Source organism: Lutjanus erythropterus, chromosome 24, assembly GCF_056507025.1.
Source record: "Lutjanus erythropterus isolate fLutEry1 chromosome 24, fLutEry1.hap2, whole genome shotgun sequence".
NCBI lineage: Eukaryota > Metazoa > Chordata > Actinopteri > Lutjaniformes > Lutjanidae > Lutjanus > Lutjanus erythropterus.
In genome coordinates this window covers 10,283,079-10,302,240 of record NC_139340.1, presented here as the reverse complement: position 1 = coordinate 10,302,240, position 19,162 = coordinate 10,283,079, and the positions used below count along the sequence as shown (strand labels likewise).

General features: G+C 39.6%; 1 protein-coding gene across 2 annotated transcripts in view; it reads left to right on the top strand.

Moving 5' to 3' along the window:
• Positions 1 to 5,242: 5,242 nt before the first annotated feature.
• The window catches only part of LOC146304731 (voltage-gated inwardly rectifying potassium channel KCNH7-like), an 85,205-nt gene continuing 71,285 nt past the window's right edge, over positions 5,243 to 19,162 (top strand). For both annotated transcript variants that reach the window (XM_084713444.1, XM_084713443.1), the window contains exons 1-2: positions 5,243 to 5,490; positions 6,682 to 6,912. In XM_084713444.1, coding sequence (XP_084569570.1) covers positions 5,415 to 5,490; positions 6,682 to 6,912 — 307 coding nt within the window. In that variant the 5' untranslated portion in view covers positions 5,243 to 5,414. The remainder of the gene's footprint in view (positions 5,491 to 6,681; positions 6,913 to 19,162) is intronic.

Sequence of the window (19,162 nt, the reverse complement as noted above, 5' to 3'; positions counted from 1 at the left end):
TGACTGCTTCATTATTACAGTTGCAGAACTCAATCACTGGATAGATTCATTTGACCATAAAATTGTTGGACAATATGACTCTCCTGACAGACAATATTTCCCAAGAGGCAAAGGGTCTTAGCATTTTAGTCTGATAGAAATGATCACTTGGTTGCACTTAATGGAATACAGCTGAACTCATAACCACAGCAAATATCTCTTCTGAAATATTCTCAAACCCTCTAGCTTTACTTCAGAATTCCCTCATGTTTTACCACTAAGACCCACATCCCTCTTGCATTGTTTAATTTCCATTTAATTATTCATTACACCTTTAACAGCAACTCAGGGATAAAACTTAATTTCCTTCTCTTACTGTGACTCATAAACCCGGTCAGAGGGATGCAGTCTCATAAAGAGTATAAACAGATAAGTGATGCTCCAGATAAAAAGAGAGTAAATACAGTTTTATCTATTTATAGCTATCAGTTCCCATAAACCACTGAGCCTCCTTGCCAACAGCATCTGGTAAAAGATATTCAAGGAACAAAAGGAAACAAGAAAAAGTGAGCAGAGATTATTGCCACTTCACAGAAAATATCTACTAATAATGAACCTCTTATGAGCTTAGCCTTAACAGTCAAGTTTAAGGTTTTTAGAGCACATTTTGAGTCATGATAGCTTGTTGAAATAATTGTTGTACTTAACTCAACTTAACTGAGCCATTTTATTAAAAAAAAAAACTCCCCATGGTGCACTGCAGTCTTCAGGCCCAAACCTTTTCATGTTACTTGTAGCCTGCTCCTGGCATGTGGTCTGTTCATGGTTTTCAAAAGTAATTATATATATTTTTCATGTAGTTTTGTTTCCGAGGGCTTCAGGAATATTGACACTGGAAAAAAGACTTTTATTATGATTGTAAATAAATGTATATGATTATGTACACTCTGACAGAGTGACAACACATGTCTATCATAGTAAATCTCTGGTGACACTGCTAATTTTGCTAATAATGATTCAGCAAAGACATTGAAGCACGATAACAGTTGGACGCTGAAGACCTCAATCATCTTCCTTACCCAGTTAACAAAGGGGGACGGTGCAACATCTGGACTAAGGGTGTGATCATATTGAAATGTACAAGAAAGTTGTGTTTGAATACAAATCAGTTTGTGAGTTTTCAGGTTTTTTAATCAGTAAGAAGGAGCTCCATCACTGAAACAGATGTCATGCTGTTGCTCCAAAACAGATGGGCAAGTCTGATTTATTTGACATGACTTTTAGTTATTTCCATTTGACAAATAGATACTTTTTATTTTCTTTTTTCATCTTCAGAAAATGTCTAAAATGTCTTAGGCTGTTTATTGTGTTATGGACACATATCTTTTCATTCTGTGCTAATATATTCACACCATAAATGTCGGTAAAAAAATTTCATGGCAATCCATCTGCTACTTAGTGAAAATTCAAAAGAAAAAAAACGGAAAAGGTAGCACATCTTAAGTCTTTAAGTCACAGAGGACAAAATGCTCACATTTCACTAATTTATTCATCACGTTGAAACACCCTGATGAAGGCGCCGCGCCAAAACACACATAGGCATTTGTGCACTGTTGTGTGAGCCAAATAAACAAGTGAAATGTGAGTATTTTGTCCTACTTGACCTCAACACCTGAGATGTGATTTTCTTTTTTGGAATATGCTCACTGGATTTCGCACTGAGAACCCCATTGTTGAAGTGCAACTTCCTCACTGCGAGCATGGCTAAAAATTGTGTGCCAGCTCTTTGTTGATAAAGCCCAAAGGAACTAAAAACTGTTAACAAAAAAGACTGTCCAATTAAAAGGTTAAGCCTGAGGAGCTGTCCGCTGTGCTGAAAACAACCTGTAGGTTGTAGCTTTCTATAGAGTTACTCTGGCTTTTTCTCCTGGCCCCAAGGCCATTATGTGTCTGTTTCTCCATTTTCCCACAGCCTCTCTGTTGTAACTAATGAAATAACAAAAGTCTAGGTAGAATGAGCTTTCAGTGCAAACACATCTCTTATAGATGGCTTTTGAAATTGAATGAAGGTTCTGTTTGCCTTGAAGAGGAGGAGATTCCCACATACTGGTCTTGCATTCAAAAGATTTGACTCTGTCCTTACCTGGTAGGTGCATTTTGAATTTTGACTGCAGTACTAAACAGGTAATGTGAAAATCCTGCATTTCTACTGTACTGAACTGTAGTAATAGCTGTGTCTGCGCCGGAGATTACTCACATCTTAAGGATTATGTTCTCCGCTCTGTAAAAATGTTGTTCATCACCACCAGCTGTCCATTCAGTGAGCATATTATGAGCTAAAACACAATTAATTAATGTTGTCACTCCCTTTAATGTGAATATGACTCAAGGGCAGGCCTACCCTTTGCTGTTTCACCGCTGTGAGTCGGTGAGTCGTGCTCGCTGTGCGACAGAGACAGAGAGAAGAGGGAAATGAAAGAGAGGAAAAAAACAGATTTGTGTGGCGGATTAACTTGTTATTATGGATTCAAATATCATTACCGTGTTAAAGTGCGATGAGAAATTGGATGTGGGCAACAAAACGCAGATCAGTGCTGATAAGTATTCCAAAGCAGCCAGTAGTTTTGCACTAGAGAAGGCCACAAGCCGCAGGGGGGGAAAAAATCACACATCCAAAGAAAGCTGTCAGTGCATGACAGGGAGAGAAGTGTTCAACAAAGGCTGCCTTCACGTGGAATCTACTGTAGTCATTGTTAAAACAAAAAGGTCGTAAAAGCAGCATATGCCGCCGTTTCTCCAGCTCCCCCTGTGTCTGTGTATAGTGAAACGTTTTCTCAATGGAGCAGATGGAGGGAGAGTGAGTGTAAGACCAGGACAGATGTTTCACTAGACTCTGGGTGTGTTTGTTTGCTTGTGTGTGTGTGTGTGTGTGAGAGAGAGAGAGAGAGAGAGACGCTGAAAGAGACACAGGGAGGAAAATAAATTTAATCTGAAAGAAAAGTGGAACAAGTGGAATAAATTTAGAGGAAGAGAGTATTAAAATGTTTAAACCTCCAGTCCACAGTACCTGCCATTGTTTTCACATGCTAACAGGACTGTCTTTGTGCAATGTGGGGTTTTATTTAACTTTTTGTTTCACTTCACTTATCTGACAGCAAAAGTTAGTTAAAACACTGACCAGCTGCAGCATTAAAATGATGCTTACATGTGAAACATATAATATATAACAGTTGTGCATTACAGGTTTTCTGATTTGATGTGGTGACCAGTCTTATGATGGCTTCTATCCTAATTTTTTACATTTTTGTCATAAAACTGATGACATATAGCAGCAGAGGCAGCCTCAGTGCTTATTTCATTATAAACTTCATGCATGCTCTGCAGAACTGCTATTCCTTTATTCATGTATTTTATGTTTCTTTTGTAGATGTCATTACACCTGCCCAGGGACTGCACTTCCCACCCTGTCCTCACCCTGCAAGAGCGACTTGGTGGGAGGGGAAAATGAAGTGAAAAGCCTCGGCAACAGCACCATGGCCAGCGCCTGCTCCTGCAGCCGTGGGCCTCTCGCACTCCGAGGCAGAGCCAGCGGAGCTCGGTCACATTTTATGCAAACAAAGCGCGGAGAGCGAGGCGGAAACCGGAGGCTAGAGAAGACATTTTGCAACGCGACCGTCCGGCCAAACCGTGGCTGCAGGGCTGCAGAGCTGCAGGGCTGCGGGACTCTGTCCGCTAACGAGCTGAGGCGATATACCTGCGCGCTGCTCTGACGTCATCACCCCCGGCGACACGCTGGTGACTCAGAAAAGTCACAGGTGCCTCCAGAACTAATCACTCATTACTGCAGTAATATTTCATTAGTCGCTGTCGTGATTTATTGCCTTTTTTTGGTTGAATTGTGCTGCAGTCTCCATCATAAAGTCGTCGTAAGTCTTCACTTTGAGCAGGAAACGTTACGCTAACACTAAGCTAACATTAAGTTAACTTATTTTTAGCCGCTGTATGGCATTCATTATATGGAAGCTCATTTCTGCCAGCAAAAGTAAAAAAAAATATCCCCTTGGTAAGTCTTTACCCCATTATTATGACTTTTAAAACTCATAATTCCAACTTTCTAACTCATAATTTTGACTTTTTATCTAATAATGCTGAGTTTTTATCACGTGGTTATGACTTCCTATCTCATAATTTTGACTCTGTCTGATAATTAACTCATAATGGCAATTTTTAATTCATAGGTTTGACTTTTTATTGTATAATTATGACTTTTAAACTCATAATCTTTGACTGTCCATCTCATAATTTCAATTTTATTTCATAATTATGATTTTTAAACCAGTTCCAACCCTTATAATTAAGACGTTTTAGCCCATATTGACTTTTTATCTCATTATTTTGAGTTTTTTATCTCATATTTTTCACCTTTTTCATGATTATGACTTTTCATCTTTAACCTAAATAATTATGACTTTCTATCTCCTCATTTCGACTTATCTCATAATTATGACCTTTTAACTAATAATGCCAGTTTCATAATTTTGCCTTTTTATGTTATCTTGACTTTTTATAGCATAATTTTCACTTTTTATAGCATAATTTCGAGTTTATCTTAAGACAGTGACTTTTTTATCTCATAATTATCATTACCATGGGGATGTTGATGTATTTTTTTTTGGCAGAAATGGGCTTGCATATAAATAAGGCTAGAAATGTACAATGGAATATTTTTTTATAATTTCATGTAATACGTCTGAAAATTAAGAAACAATGTAATATTGTTTATTCTGCTAACTGTAAGGTCGATCATGAAACAAACCAGGGAGTATGAAGCTACTGTATTACTGTAACGCGTTACAGTAATCCGTTACCATGCAGCCCTGCCTCTACTATCTCTCCGTCAGTCTGCCGCTTTGTCTACGCATCCATGTGGGTTTTTCCCTTCGCAGTGTGTCGGTGTTGCTCTGTCAGCCTCTCAGCCATTGGCCTCAGAGACCATCAGTCTTCCCTTCACAACAATAGACCCCGACGCGCACACACGCACGGCACATCCACTGACGCGCCGGCACCGACACAAAACGCGCACGGCGCTTTCGAGGAGCGACGGTGAAATGTTGGTTAAACTGCGGTTTACCGACTCCTTTCTTTCCAGCTTCACATCGGCGAGGAGCGCAGGGAAGCCTCTGCTGCGATGCGCTCAACCGGGGACGCGTCGGAGTTGAAATAAGGGAAACACGGGGGGTCGGGGGGAGAAAAAAATAAAGCAGAGGGGGGAGATTTTCTTACGAGGATGACTGACTGGTGACAAAGAAAACGGGGAGCCCCTCTGGCTTCGGTTGTCACCCGCTAGAACTTGACGGAAGGCGTTTTGGGGGACCGGCTTGCTCTCACTTGGACAGCCAAAGATTTTTTATCTTCTATATTTTTGGAGGGGAACCATGCCTGTCCGGAGGGGTCATGTTGCGCCACAAAACACATTTCTGGGAGTAATTATTCGGAAATTCGAAGGACAAAGTGAGTGCCTTTCCCTAGTGTCCACTGAGCTGTGTGGGTGCGTTGTGTTGTGCTGCCTGCCTTTTGTGTCTGTCCTGCTGCATCCTCTGAACAATTAGGAAATCGCCTAATAGGCCTCCTCTTTTATAACAAGGCTTGTGATGCAGACGCAGTGAACTAATTCTGTTCTATTTTTCCACTGATTTTCATAAACAGGGGTCCATGAAAAGTCATTATAAGTTAATTATCCTGCTTCCTTAACACCCGGTTTGTTTTTATAGTCCTGTGGTGCTCTACTCACCTGCTCCAGTGCAGATTGTAGTTTAAAAAGCTGCATGTGACAAAAAAGGATTATGGGATTTCATTAGTTTGAGATCACATCCACAAAATACATTCATTGCCTTTATTAAGTCCTCCATTTGTGTTTAGTTTTCGTGGATTATTTGCAGAGCTGTGTTGCTGCACACCATGCTGGAGCAGGCCTATTGAATAAAGCATCACTTCTTGTGCTATAAATCTGCTTTTATAGCTGGAAATGTGGGAAACTGGTTTTCCATGCATTCAGGGTTGAAACTGTTATTTTTGTTGTTCAGTTAGCCATCCATTATTTTCCAGATTAATCAATTAGTTGTTTGGTCTATGAACTGTAAAAATAATTGTGAATTTTTATTTTTTTTTTTGTCCATAACACAAAGAAAGTCATTTTACTGTCATTGAGGAGTGAAGAAACCAGAAAATATTCACATCTGAGAAGCTGGGATAAGAGAATTATGACTTTATTTCTTTAAAAAATGACTCAAACTGGTTAATCAATTATCAGGTAATTAATTTAATATAACATAATAACTGATTAATAGTTGCAGTCCTACTTGCATTCTTATATGTTTAATAAAATGTTAAATTGAAGGCAATCATAGAAAGTGCAATAGCAGGTATAAAGCATCCAGCCTGCTGCTGAAGGAGTTAAATTTTTTATTCACTGGAACAAGCACCTACTGTATATTAAAGAATCTAATGGAGGATAATCCCATGTAAACCTATTACACCTTCCTACGTGTTTATATTTTTGTGAAATGTTTCCATTTTTTCATATTTCTGTTAATGTATTTACTGCTTTTATTGATAAATCCACGTGTGATTCACTACAGTAATTTTATATTCTGCTCATGATCAAATTCTCCCTCTTCATATCTCTCTGTTACCCCTCCACAGATAAGAAATTCATCATAGCCAATGCCCGGGTGCAGAACTGCGCTATTATCTACTGTAATGATGGCTTCTGTGAGATGACAGGCTTCTCCCGGCCGGACGTCATGCAGAAGCCGTGCACTTGCGACTTCCTGCACGGCGAGTTCACCAACCGGCATGCCGTGGCCCAGGTGGCCCAGGCGCTGCTGGGCTCCGAGGAGCGCAAGGTGGAGATCACCTACCACCGCAAGGATGGTGAGTGTTGTGTGAGGGCTGTCTCATATGGGCTCAGGTGGGGTGTAGAACACATGACATGCTCTTGTAGGTGTCTGACTTTGAAATGCACTCCGGATGAGCAGCTGGAACTCTTTTACTCTGTCTCCAAATGTCAGGTGCTGGAAATCCTTGAATGTAGTATTGTAGTAAACTGCTTGAGACTGCAATTGCATTACATTCATAATAAATCGCTACCTGATTGAATAGATCGCTGTTAGATAAAAACATAAGTAAGCCAGAAATCAGCCTGGTTGTATAGGATGTCTAATTTTGGTTGTTTAAAGCACAATAACATCAGATTTAATGCAATGAGGAAATTTTGAGTATATCTACATAAATAATAATGATTTACCATAACTGTAAGGTGTCGGAAAAGCTTGAAAATGCACCTTGAAAATGCTTGAAAGGTGCTTGAGTTTGACGTTGGAAATGTGTAGGAACTCTAAAGAGTACTTAAAGTAAAAACACTCAAGATTTGTGTTACATTGTGCTGCACCAGGCAGACCCACGTGCACTGTGCAGTGGTAATGCAAGCTGCGTCAATGTGGGATAAATGTGTGAAAGGTGACTTTTACAATGTCTAACACTCTAGGTACACAGCGGGCAATTTTTAGTTCTGAGTCGGCTCTATCTGGAGCATTTTGCAGCAGCAAATCACTGAGTGCACCCATTTAGAACCCTGAGGGGGGAGAAGAGCAGCTGTGAAGGTTTCCTTTTGCTGTGAAGTCCAGTTTTGAAATGATGCAGGCAGGCTTCGCTGGGTGGCTGTGAAAGATGTTCATTAGCCTGCGCTGGATAGGGCACCCTCGCAAGGATGTAGCTCACTTCCCCAAAGAATAACGTGGAGATGGTGAGGTGCTTCTGCTCTCATCATCTCCAGAAAAATAGCATACAGTAGTTGCTGTACAGTATAGTACTGTACACAGATGCCTCTCTGCTTTCATGTAGCTACTTTCAGCATTTTAAAGGGATAGTTTGGATTCTTTTTTATGGGTTTATTTGAAGTGAACCCTAACCCTTATCGATACTTAGTGTGTTAGCTACAATAGAATATTTTCAGAACTCTACCTTACTGTTAGACAGACTTTTCAGATGTGGTACACCTGTTTTATAAGACAAAGATCACTTTCTCTCAAACTAGGGTTGCAATTTTTGTGCATTTTCTGTAACCGATTGGACATGAGTTGAACATGTTAACCATCATTGATTAATCAAGATAGGATTATCACGATACAAAATGCACATCTTTTTCTCTGTTTACGTTTTATTCAAACATTTCTAGCAGCACATTGGCTATGTGAAAAATTAATGAATGAAGCACAAACAATTTGAACAATAAAACAGTAAGGCTCCTGTCAAAACAGTTTCTCTTGTCCGCCTGAAAACCTTTGAGCTCACAATGTGGTTTCCAAAATATACTTTATCGTTTCATAAAATTTTAATCAACAAATGATTAAACATTAATGTCCCTACTCCAAACCAACCAAAGTCCATGGGTGAAATCAGTAAATTACCTCTCATGATACAGGAGGTGTTGGTCTACTGCTGCCTCAGTGCTTTAGTTTGTGTTATTGTGTGACTAAAGTGAATTCATGCAGTTTTTAAGTCACATAATAACACAAACAAGCTAAAACATTGAGGCCACAGTAAGACCAACAACTCCTGTGCACACAAGGTAAAATTGCTGATTTTACCCATAAAGTTTGGTTTGGAGAGAGTGTCATATGTAACAGCGGTTTCCCATAAGAAAAGGCTGTCGTAAAATGGTAAACTATTCTAAATATACCAAACACTTAAACTGATATTGATTTTTTTTTTTAGGTGGGCCTTTTTATGCGTCTCAGATATCTTTTCTTGCGGATCCTGTCCACAGCACTTCATTGCTTAGCCTCTGTGCTACCAAACTGAGGCCTTGCTGACGGCATCTACTGTAGCTTATACACCGACTATTGATAATACTTCATACAACCCCACTTCAAATAATCCAAAGTATCCCTTTAAAATCCCGCTCGTATTCACAGAGCTGAGAATTGCCTGTGACTGACTGCATCCATTGTCTACTGGCGTGCATATGCTGCTTATGAATACTGCATGGAGATCATGACTTGGCATGACAGCTGGTATTGTTTTTTGATGAGTTACAAGGCGAGCTTCAGAGTGAAAGTTTAAAGCAGTCGCATGCATGTTGCTGGTTCAGGGAGAGTTCATGTGGTGACCTCTAACAATGACATATGTATTCAGATGATTAAGCCTCCTTGCATAACGCTTAAGGACTGGTGAGGTTTCACTACGGCACAAATGAGGATTAATAGTTTTATAAGACCAACATGGGGATCACCCATGTGTTTTGCTCTGGGTATTGTTATTGTTTGTTGTTTAAGGCCACCATTTTATTGTGTTTTCTCCTCAGTGACTGTTAATGCTGCAGTATGTGACTTATTTTTAATGAAATAAAAATTAATCAGCTGCACTCAAGCTGAGCCTGCAGGGTTCAGCGTTTTTCCATAACTTTGCAAAAGTTGCTAAACAGGTTGAATGTACTTGATTATTGCTTTAGAGCTGAAAGCTTAGCTGAACAATAAAATACACTTAATACTTATTAAGCAAGGGACTTGCTTTGTCCTCAGGTGTGATTATCTTTCCACTTTTGGCAGTTGACGAAATGTATCCACACTCCTGGAACATTTAAGTGTAGTTAATCGGTCGACCACTAGTTTCTGTGTCAATGTATCTGGACAAAAGACTTGACAACAATTTGTAAAGGTGGCTGTGCGATAAAAACATCAATTAAATCTTTGTAAAACTTTTTAACCCCTCCTATATAACATCCTAAATATATTTATTTTGCAAAAACATTAAACAAAAATGGCTGACTAAACTGCTTGCACAAAACTCCTCTAAAGCTCAGTTTCGGCATGTTCTCACCAGATAAGTTTGCAGCTGGGTACTCATGAGCGCTGTAGGAGAAACATAAGGCTCCTGACGTAGAGAGGTTAAAGTATATCTCTCCTTACAAACACATGGATTTTCCCATGGATAATGAGACAAGTTGCTGTCAGGAGGTTTTGTTTTGACGTGTGATGTGTGATAGGAGCTCGGGATCAGTGATGCTGATGACTTGCCTGTGTGTGTTTGTGTTCATTCATAGCCACATATGAGAAAGCCCAGAGGGAGAAAGTGCCTTAGATTAGGTTGAAGACAGCTTACAGAACCGTTACAAATGATAGTATCCTTGGAGACACAGATGTGTGGGGTCAAAGGTTGAAAGATAAAGTTGCAGAAAAATGCTTGAGGGAATAGGCAGAGAGAGGTGTCAGCTTATTTTTTGAGGGGGCTCTAGCCTGTGCCCCTTGAGACTGTCAATATGCAACCCATAGCTTTGTTTTATATTGTTTTCAGCTGAACTTTGACCAGCCTGAAAAAGCACCACAAGGTGCTCAGTCTGTGTCATGTATACTACAGTTTCCCTGTGGTAGAGATGAGACATTGCCCCTGTGATTGGCGTTGCAGTATTACATGTTTGCCTCAAAAGAGGTGGAAATTATCCAAGAATATTTGCTCAAGTACCAATTTACGTCTTGTACAATTAGTAACATTATAGATTGCGATTCAGTTAAGTGGGTTAGAAAGTTCCTTTGACATACCAGTAATTTATAATCTTATATATCAAGAATTTTTCTCCAGATGTTCTTTGGAGGTGTGTTTAAAAATCACCATGCATGTAGGGCTATAGCACTGTCAGTTGAATCAGATTTGGCTTTTCAATACAAAAATTCAACTATTGTTTTTTCCTGAATTTTTAGTTCAGCATTAAACTCACACTTAACTTGTTTCGGATTACGTGAGTCTCATTTTTTTTTAGCTTACTGCATGTTTCAGTGCTTCTCTTTGTCATCCGTGATGTGAAAACAGCAGACTTCCGCACAGTCAGTGAAAGTAAAAGTGTGCATTGTAAAATTCTGGCTCACCACGAAGCGTCTCTCCTGCTGGACTACTGACGCATGAAGAGTTAATCACAGTGGACAGCAGTAGTCGAGGTTATACCACCATCTGGCAGAAGCAGAAACCATCAGAGCAGCCAACAGACTATAGGGCTTGAATGATAAGACTGTTTGAGGGCCAATACTGATGGCAATTATTTGTAATCAAGAAATTTGCAGTAAAAATGAAAATCTTTGTGTCAAAGTTAAGAATGACACAAAACTAGAGCAAGACTATTTCACAATGAACTTTTTATTGTCTTATTTTGACCAAACCAGAGTTTGTGACTGTTATAACAGTGGAAAGACTAAAATGGCTTGTGACTTTTCTTTTGTTTCCCCTCTGTCGTGTGTTGTAAGTTTGGTGAAAGAGAGAAACTTCAATTCATAAAGTGGTTGAATTTTTCTGTTGAAGACTAAAATAGGTGTGAGAATATGTTCCTTTTCCCGTCTGCAAACCCTGCTGACTACACAGAGAAAGGAAAACAAACACAGAGCCAAAGCAGTATTTCAACATTAATTTATTTTATTGGCAAGTGGATAAAAAAATTAAAAATGAAAGACAAAAAAATAAAAAAAAAATTGAATACTGGATCTGATAACTGACCAGGCCAATAATCTGGAGTCATGCAGCCTTGTCTCATGCTGTCCAGTGTCACGCTGTTTCTATCAGCTGTCTTTGCTTCCATCATAGTTAGATTTGTGGTTTGTGGTCATTTTGAGACTCTGTCTGTAAAGTTTTCAGTCTGATGTGCTGTTGCTCCTACATTGCTCTGACACAACAACAAAAAAAAAAAGCAAAAGAGCAGAGATTTGACTGATAAAATATGAGTCCGTCAGGGATTCAGATTATCAATTTTTTCGGGGCAGCCCTACACAGAGAAGCCATTAATGAGAACCCCTATTAATGAAAAGTATTGCGTAACCACAAGATAACGCTATGAATTAACCTTGTGGGAATATTTGTAGAACTAATTAAGCAAGCAAAAATGTTCTTTGAAGGCTATAAAACATAAGAGAACAAAGCTTCATGATGCATGGTTAAATGTATAGTTAGTGGTTAATTTTCATAGTAGATAGTGTATACAAATAATGCTTTTAGTTAACTTAAGTTTTGAATGGAGGACATTTGCTCATATTGAAGTATTTTTATACTGTGCTATTAGCGAGGTAAAGGATTTAAGTACTTTAACGTTGGCCGTAAACAGGTTTGATGCCTCTCTAGGCCGGCGTATTGTCAGCCAAGCCAAGCTGGGGTTCAGTCTGCATCGATCCGCTGAGCAAACAGCTTTAATGAGGACACAAATACCTTCATGTTGCATTGATCTTCAAAACCGGTGCATTGGAGAGGGGAAATCAATGACGGCCGAACGCCCTGTCTTCTCCGGCTGGCCCACGGGAGACTTGAATAAAAAGAACTGGAGGGCTTCTGACTGTCGGACCCTGCAGCGGGGGAAAAGGCCTCATTACCATTCTGTATGCTGTGCCTCTAATTACCTCAGTGTTTTCCTCTCACCTGACTCAGAGCTTCTCCAGGGAAGGTCGTACACCTGTTTCAACAAGGCAGACTGCTCTTATAATCTCCTCTTTATAATAAGCAAGTGTGGCTGTGCAGTTGATCAGACTCAGATCATCCTTTGACATGATCGTATGAGTCCATAGTTCATAACCTTGTAATCCAGTGACTGTGAAGTGTTACGTTTATGTGTTTTTAAAACCCCGGTGTGTCATTGTCGATGAAACACTTCTACTAGGTGTAACCACACTCACACGCGTTAAGATGCTAACTAGAACCATAAAGGGTACTTTGGCTTGTCCCTGAAGGAGAACCCTTTTTGGTTTGTGGTGTAGGTTTTTTTTGGAAACCTTACATAGTTCTACTTAGAACCCAACATAAAGGGTTATACCTAGAACCATTTGTGAAAGGTTTGACCCAGAACCCCCTGAGATGAGAGATTCTATAGAGAACCCTTATACGGTGTTACGGTTCCACTCAGAACACTGTCGGCATTCTTTCCAGACACTTTTATATAAAAAAGAGGTTCATCATGAGCAAATGGTAGAACCTCAGCCCTTCAGGAAGAGCCCTTTTGGAACACCCTTATTTCTCAGAGCGCGTTTATGAACTTTAATGTGATCAAAATATGGAGAGGCAGGCAGCTCCAGTGGGAAAAACAGAGTAAATCTTTGAAAACATAACAGTGGGCATAGTGAAAAACAACCACAATAAGACTAAAGGAGTACTAGCTGTCTTATTTTGAGCAATACTGTGATGTAAACATCGTAGGAACGAATGAATGAATCAATGCAACTACTTCTGTCCCTTCTTCTATCCAACACACACACACACACATGCTCGCAGCTCTCAGACCCTATCTCTGTTGTCTCCTGTATTGGAATTCCAGGGGAAATGTCATTGCAGCAAGCTGATTGCTCTCCTCGCGGTGGACCACTGGGGTTTCTGCGAGGCAATCTTCTCCTTTTTAATCCTGTGACCCAGGGTCTGCATAAACGCATCGCTCGCTGTCCTCTACAGTCCGTGAAGGAGATTTTGCTCGTCAGCACAATCTCTGGCACATTCTTAATGCTTTATGATTTGTGCCCTCGCACAGCCGCTGGTCCTTTTGCCTTCCGGTGCACATATCTCGATGACCTCTATAGGGGAAGTGGCTGTCATTAAAGTGGCAAAAGTTTACTGCAAAGCCCTGTGCTTGACATTTAAGATGCTGAGCTGTTTACTGCACTTGCTCCAAGAGCATTTGCTGAAACTCAGGACAGGCTGGCTATTCTCAAAGTTGATTATTGTGGAGGCTATTTAGACTTTTATCAGTAGGGCTGCATCTATGCATCTAAAACATGCAGGGCAGTGAGCTCTGAGGACTAGGACAGGGGAAACACTGTGTTCATTATCAATTTATCTGTATATTATTTTTTACACTTAATCCAGATGTTATGACATCAGTTATCGGAAGAAAATCATGGAGAACAGCCTGAAATGTATGATTTGGTTACAGTGGTAGTTCAGAGATTCAGTAGTTTGAGGGAATTTCACTGTGTTTCACACTTTCCCAGAGTCAGAAACTAATGAATGCCTTTGTGTAATCTTAAATTCTGGCAAACGACAATATCAGGCTATCTTGGCTCATTTGTTGAGTGTCTGTGGGATCAAATAACATAATCATGATCCTATAGATTTCTTTTAAATTTACTAATCACTTAATTGAGATTGTTGTAGCTCTAGCCACCATTTTCCTTCAGTCAGGGTTAAAAAGCATTGCCTATTCCAGGCACTATGACTGTCAGTATTATAATGAAATGTTTAATAAATTTCAAGTACTTTGTAAGTAATTTTGCAGGTCTTAAAGTCTATAACCATTTCTATTATATCTTTATTACTTTTGCAGGTATGGCTGTGAAGTTGGCATTACATTTTATTCTAAGTTGTATCAAAAAGGTCTTAAGAAGTCTTTTATTTTGCTTGGAGAACCGCAGGGTAACCTGTAAATGTTATCCCGTACTGATATTATTCACCTCGAACATGACTGAATTCTGTTTTTGATAATTAACCTTGGTATATTCTCTGACCAGTGCCTGTTCTCATCTCAATCCAGTACCTTTAAAGACAGAGTGAGGCATCAGTGCTGTTTTGCTTTGCTCTTCGCTTTCACCATCCCACATATTTATGCATTTCAGTCTTTGTTTCCATTCGTAACTGATGGAAAAACACAAACCTGTGCCTGTGTGAGAGAAAGAGAGGATACTGCAGTAGTCATTATGCATAATGTAGTGTGTGTAAGACAGGCAGACTGGTGGTGTGTGTGTACGCACAGTGTGTGTGTTTTGTGGATGTACTATGTGAGGTGTATTTGAGACAGACGATGACAGATGAATTTCACACAATTATAATCACATCAAAGCAGAAACTCTGTCAACTAAATGTGTGCCGGACAGATTAATTGATTCATAAAGCATAAGTAAACAAAACAGCCAGAGGACGAACGGACTTAGATTGGATATGTGTGTGTATAGCCCATCACTTCGCAGATATATAATCTGTAATATGATAATGTTATCACAGAATCTTAAAAGTGCTATTTACTGTTGCAGGCGTATGTACATAACAATGATTCCACTTGTTTCCAATCTCTTTTGTACTAAACACAGAGCACCTTGCTGGTGTTGGAGTTCCTCTAATACAAAGGTTCTCAATTTTTTCCCACCCAAGAACACTAAAATATGCCGGCAATGTCCCTTTGAATACGTAGTCTATTTTCTTCTTAGTTATGAGATAGAACAACACAAGAGGAATGTATTAGAAAGATACAAGACATGTATTGATGATTGGTGACATGTGGGTGACGTGTGCCTGAATAGTGGGTGAAGATTTATATATATATGTACACCCTGTCAGGGTTTATTTTGCAATAATGACCTGCTCACTGTACATTGTTTCACTTATTACGCAGCTACTTTAAAAAAATTAATAATTTGACACAAAATATTCATTTAAAAACTATTGTATTGATTGATTGGTCTCCGCTAACGCGCTTTAAAAATGATTTTATTGATTTAAAAATGATTTTCTTGCTCCTCCAGAGTTTATGATCCAAACTGCGTCCATAGCAACGGCGTGTTATTCATAGCAACAGTCTGTTACACATAGCAACGGTGTGTTATTCAAAGCATCGCTCTGCTATTCAGAAATAACAGACTAGCATGATGTAAATGACCATTCAGAATCAGGCAGTTATCAAAGCTGTGTAATAAATCATGATCATTCAAAATAATTAATCTGAAAACTTGTGCTACTGACTCCACTGAGAAATGAGACCCACTGATCTAAAAAATACATCTCCCCTCTCTGTGTCAATTTTACTTAAGAAAAGGGATTTTTTTCCCTCTCAGTGGCTTCTCAAATCACAAATCACAGCAGTAAAAACATTTCAGATCACCTTCATATTAGGTCACACAATGAGGGGAGATCACTTTCTCTAACACAGCGGGTTAGAGCCAAGGATGTCATTAAAAAGTCAGAAATTACCGAGCGACTGTCACGTAGAGCACATTTTGTTCAACCTGCAGGTGAGAGCAAAAGGAAAAGACCTAAAACCTATTAGTTTTCCATTCAATTAGCCCTTGACAAAGTCGCTCCATTATGTAGCAGTACAGTAAATGCTGGGACGTCGCCAAGACTTTGCATTTAGGTCCGTTTCCTCCTGGCAGGGTTTTGTAAAAGATAGCCATGTGGTCCATTTAAATGCTAATGCTTCACATTGTAATTAGACAGTAAAGTAGTGAGAAATTGGATTTGTAAAATGAGATGATCTCTTCCCATCTAAAACAAATGCAAATATAAAGCAAAGCTAGAAGCAGCACCTGTTTCAGATCTTACATTAAACAATGCACTGCACTTAGTAGCTACTGCTAACACTACAGTTGTCTTAGTCTGTGGTCTTTTATTTGTTAATTAATTAATTAATTCAGTGCTGCGGATAAATTGCAGAAGTTAGAGATTAAGCATTTAAATCTCCTTTTCTTAAAGACTGCCTAAAAATCCGTGAATAAAAAGGCAGCACAAATTTACTCAGTAAGAGTTGCTCTATGTGCCTCTTCATTCAGTGATTAGAATAATCTCAGTGTTTTGCTCTCCATACTAAAGAGCCGACTCTCAGGGTCCTTGGTGTATCAAGAAATCCATAAGCTCAGTACATGGTAAAAGCTCTCACTTGCAAATAGCAAATGAGACTGAAAATGTCACGCTATAAATAGATTAAAGTTGGTTGTGCTTCAGTGATGCTCTCTGAGATTAGAGACTTTTTACCTTGCCTTTAAAATGAAAAGTAAAAGCTATAAGAATACCTCAGTCTGGCCACTTAGTTACACTTTAAAAATCATGTGCATAATGGAAACCTCACCATGTGGATTTTGCGTTCTCTTTAACATATTTTAACTTTAATTTGACATAACATTTTAGGTATTACTAAATCTTGACTAAGGCTGCAGCTTCATCAAGGTTGAAGATTATTTTCTTAATAGTTTCTGTCCATCTTTTGTCCATCTAACAGACTAAAACACAAAAATATACAGTGTATAGCCATATAAGACAATAAAAATGTCAATGTTTGGCATTTTTTTCTTGTACAGTTGTTATGAACGGGTAGATTAACCGTAGAGACCAGCAGGCAGCCTTGTCAGTGTAACAATGTTAGCATTCCCTCTTATGTGTTTTTTGAGAAGCTGGTGCAAAAATTAGTTTGGAAGTCTGTACTACAAATCTCATGAACCCCGCTGTGGAGATGTTTGCCTTCATCTCCTCAGTCACCATCATCTCCTCTTAATGTAAACTCATTTCTCCCATCCTACATGACAGCAAATAGTCTTACAAAAGGCTTGTGTTAAACACGTATTGTGTTATAATGTATACAAGAATGCAGTTAAATGACATTGCGTCTGACATACTTCACCCTAGACTCCAGTCATGTTCTGAAATCTACAGCATAACCCAGTGTATTTTTCTATTTCATTAATTAATAAAAAAAAAATCCATCTAAAACAACAGGTTACTGGCTGAAGTAAGATGTATAATAGATTATAGTGTGCATTGAACAATGGAATTATACATGACTTTTCTTTGTTTTGATATCTGCATTATACATCTGCCGTCGGCCGCCCTGCTCTAGAAATACTGGCTTCGCCACTGAAAAAACAGTCGACCACTCTCAAGAACAACTGGTGAATGAGGGTCTGTAGCCCGTGGAAGATGGCGGACATGATGACTGATGATGATACCTCTTGGGTTATTTGAGGCGTGAGTTTGATCGTGTGACTCTGGAATGGAAACCAAGTTCAACCAATTCTTGCACATTCGCTGCTGTGCAAACAAGATAAGCTCTTATTCTGTTTCGCCTGCAGTCTCTTTCACATTCTCAGGTTCAGCTGTGTTTGAGAGCTTGCAGTGGACAGCTTGTGTCTGTGAAAGGCATATGCATGAGGCAAGATAGAGGGAAATAAAGGAGAGGAGCAGATGCAGTCGAGGGGAGAGAGTGAGGGCCACACCAAGACGAAATTAGACACATAAATGAGACAGAGGGAGTGTGGGGATGGGAGCAGGAGCAGTTATCCTAAACTAAGTTTGACATTTTGTGCGACTGTGAGGGATGACGAGGGTGAGCAGGCAAGAGAGTGTAAATGAAGGTGTCAGGGAGAGACAGAAATCAGGTGAAGCTGAATATCAGATGGCTTCCTCCATTGTGGGACGCCCTCTTGAATCCAGTCCAGGAGCTGCTTCAATTATGGATGGCCCTAATTCTACCTCCAACACCCTGTCTGTCTCTCTGTAGAAACCTCTTTTTAATACGCAGATGTGTACAATTATTCTCAATCAACCACCATATAAAATTGGTAGTAGACTAAACGCAGAAATAATCAAATAAATAAAGGCTTTGCAAATGGTGTGTGACTTCGCATGCAGCTGTCCTGCTCCCTCTCATCAGTCCTCATGAGCCTGAGAGAAAGCAGCGTAATGAGCAAGACCCCCACTCTCAATCTAAAGTGACATGGACAGATTCGTGTTGCAGCAAAGGCTTCGATTTCCTCAGCGTTCATACCTCACAGTGGATCTCATTAATAACGAGCCTCCTTGATGGCTTCTCCAGGCGGCCATCGAGAGGAAGAGGCTCCAGGATTACAGTCTGGTCATTTACGAGAAAAGCAGATTTGTAGTTACTCTATTTGCTAGTATTGCTTGTTGCAATTATACACTTGAGAAACAGACAAAGTGGAGGGATGTAAAGTAGTACCTCACCATCACCATAGTGCATTTTTAAACTATTCAGATGTATTTCCTCCTGTCTGTCACACCCTCATGTTCCCATCCCTGTATAAAAAAGGTCTCTGTGCAGTACAGCATAGTGTTGTCCTGGCAACCATTGAAAGAGCCATGATATATCATTGCAACTCATCCTGGCATGTCTGCCTATTGGGCTCAAAGCTGGAGAACAGAACAGACTTCTGGGACCCAGTCACACAATCCTGAAAATGAAGTCAAGTACAGCTAATGCAGAGGAATATGACTTGGTGATTAAGGGTGTCACGACTCTCTAAATCCACAATTGGATTTGAATATTTTCCCCCCAAAAAAAGAGACTCATACAAACATAATCCCTTTTAATCATCACTTATGACCCACTAGAAGTTTGTGATGGTGTCTGTGTCTGCAGAGACTCTGCCCTCTGCTTGTATTTCCTTGT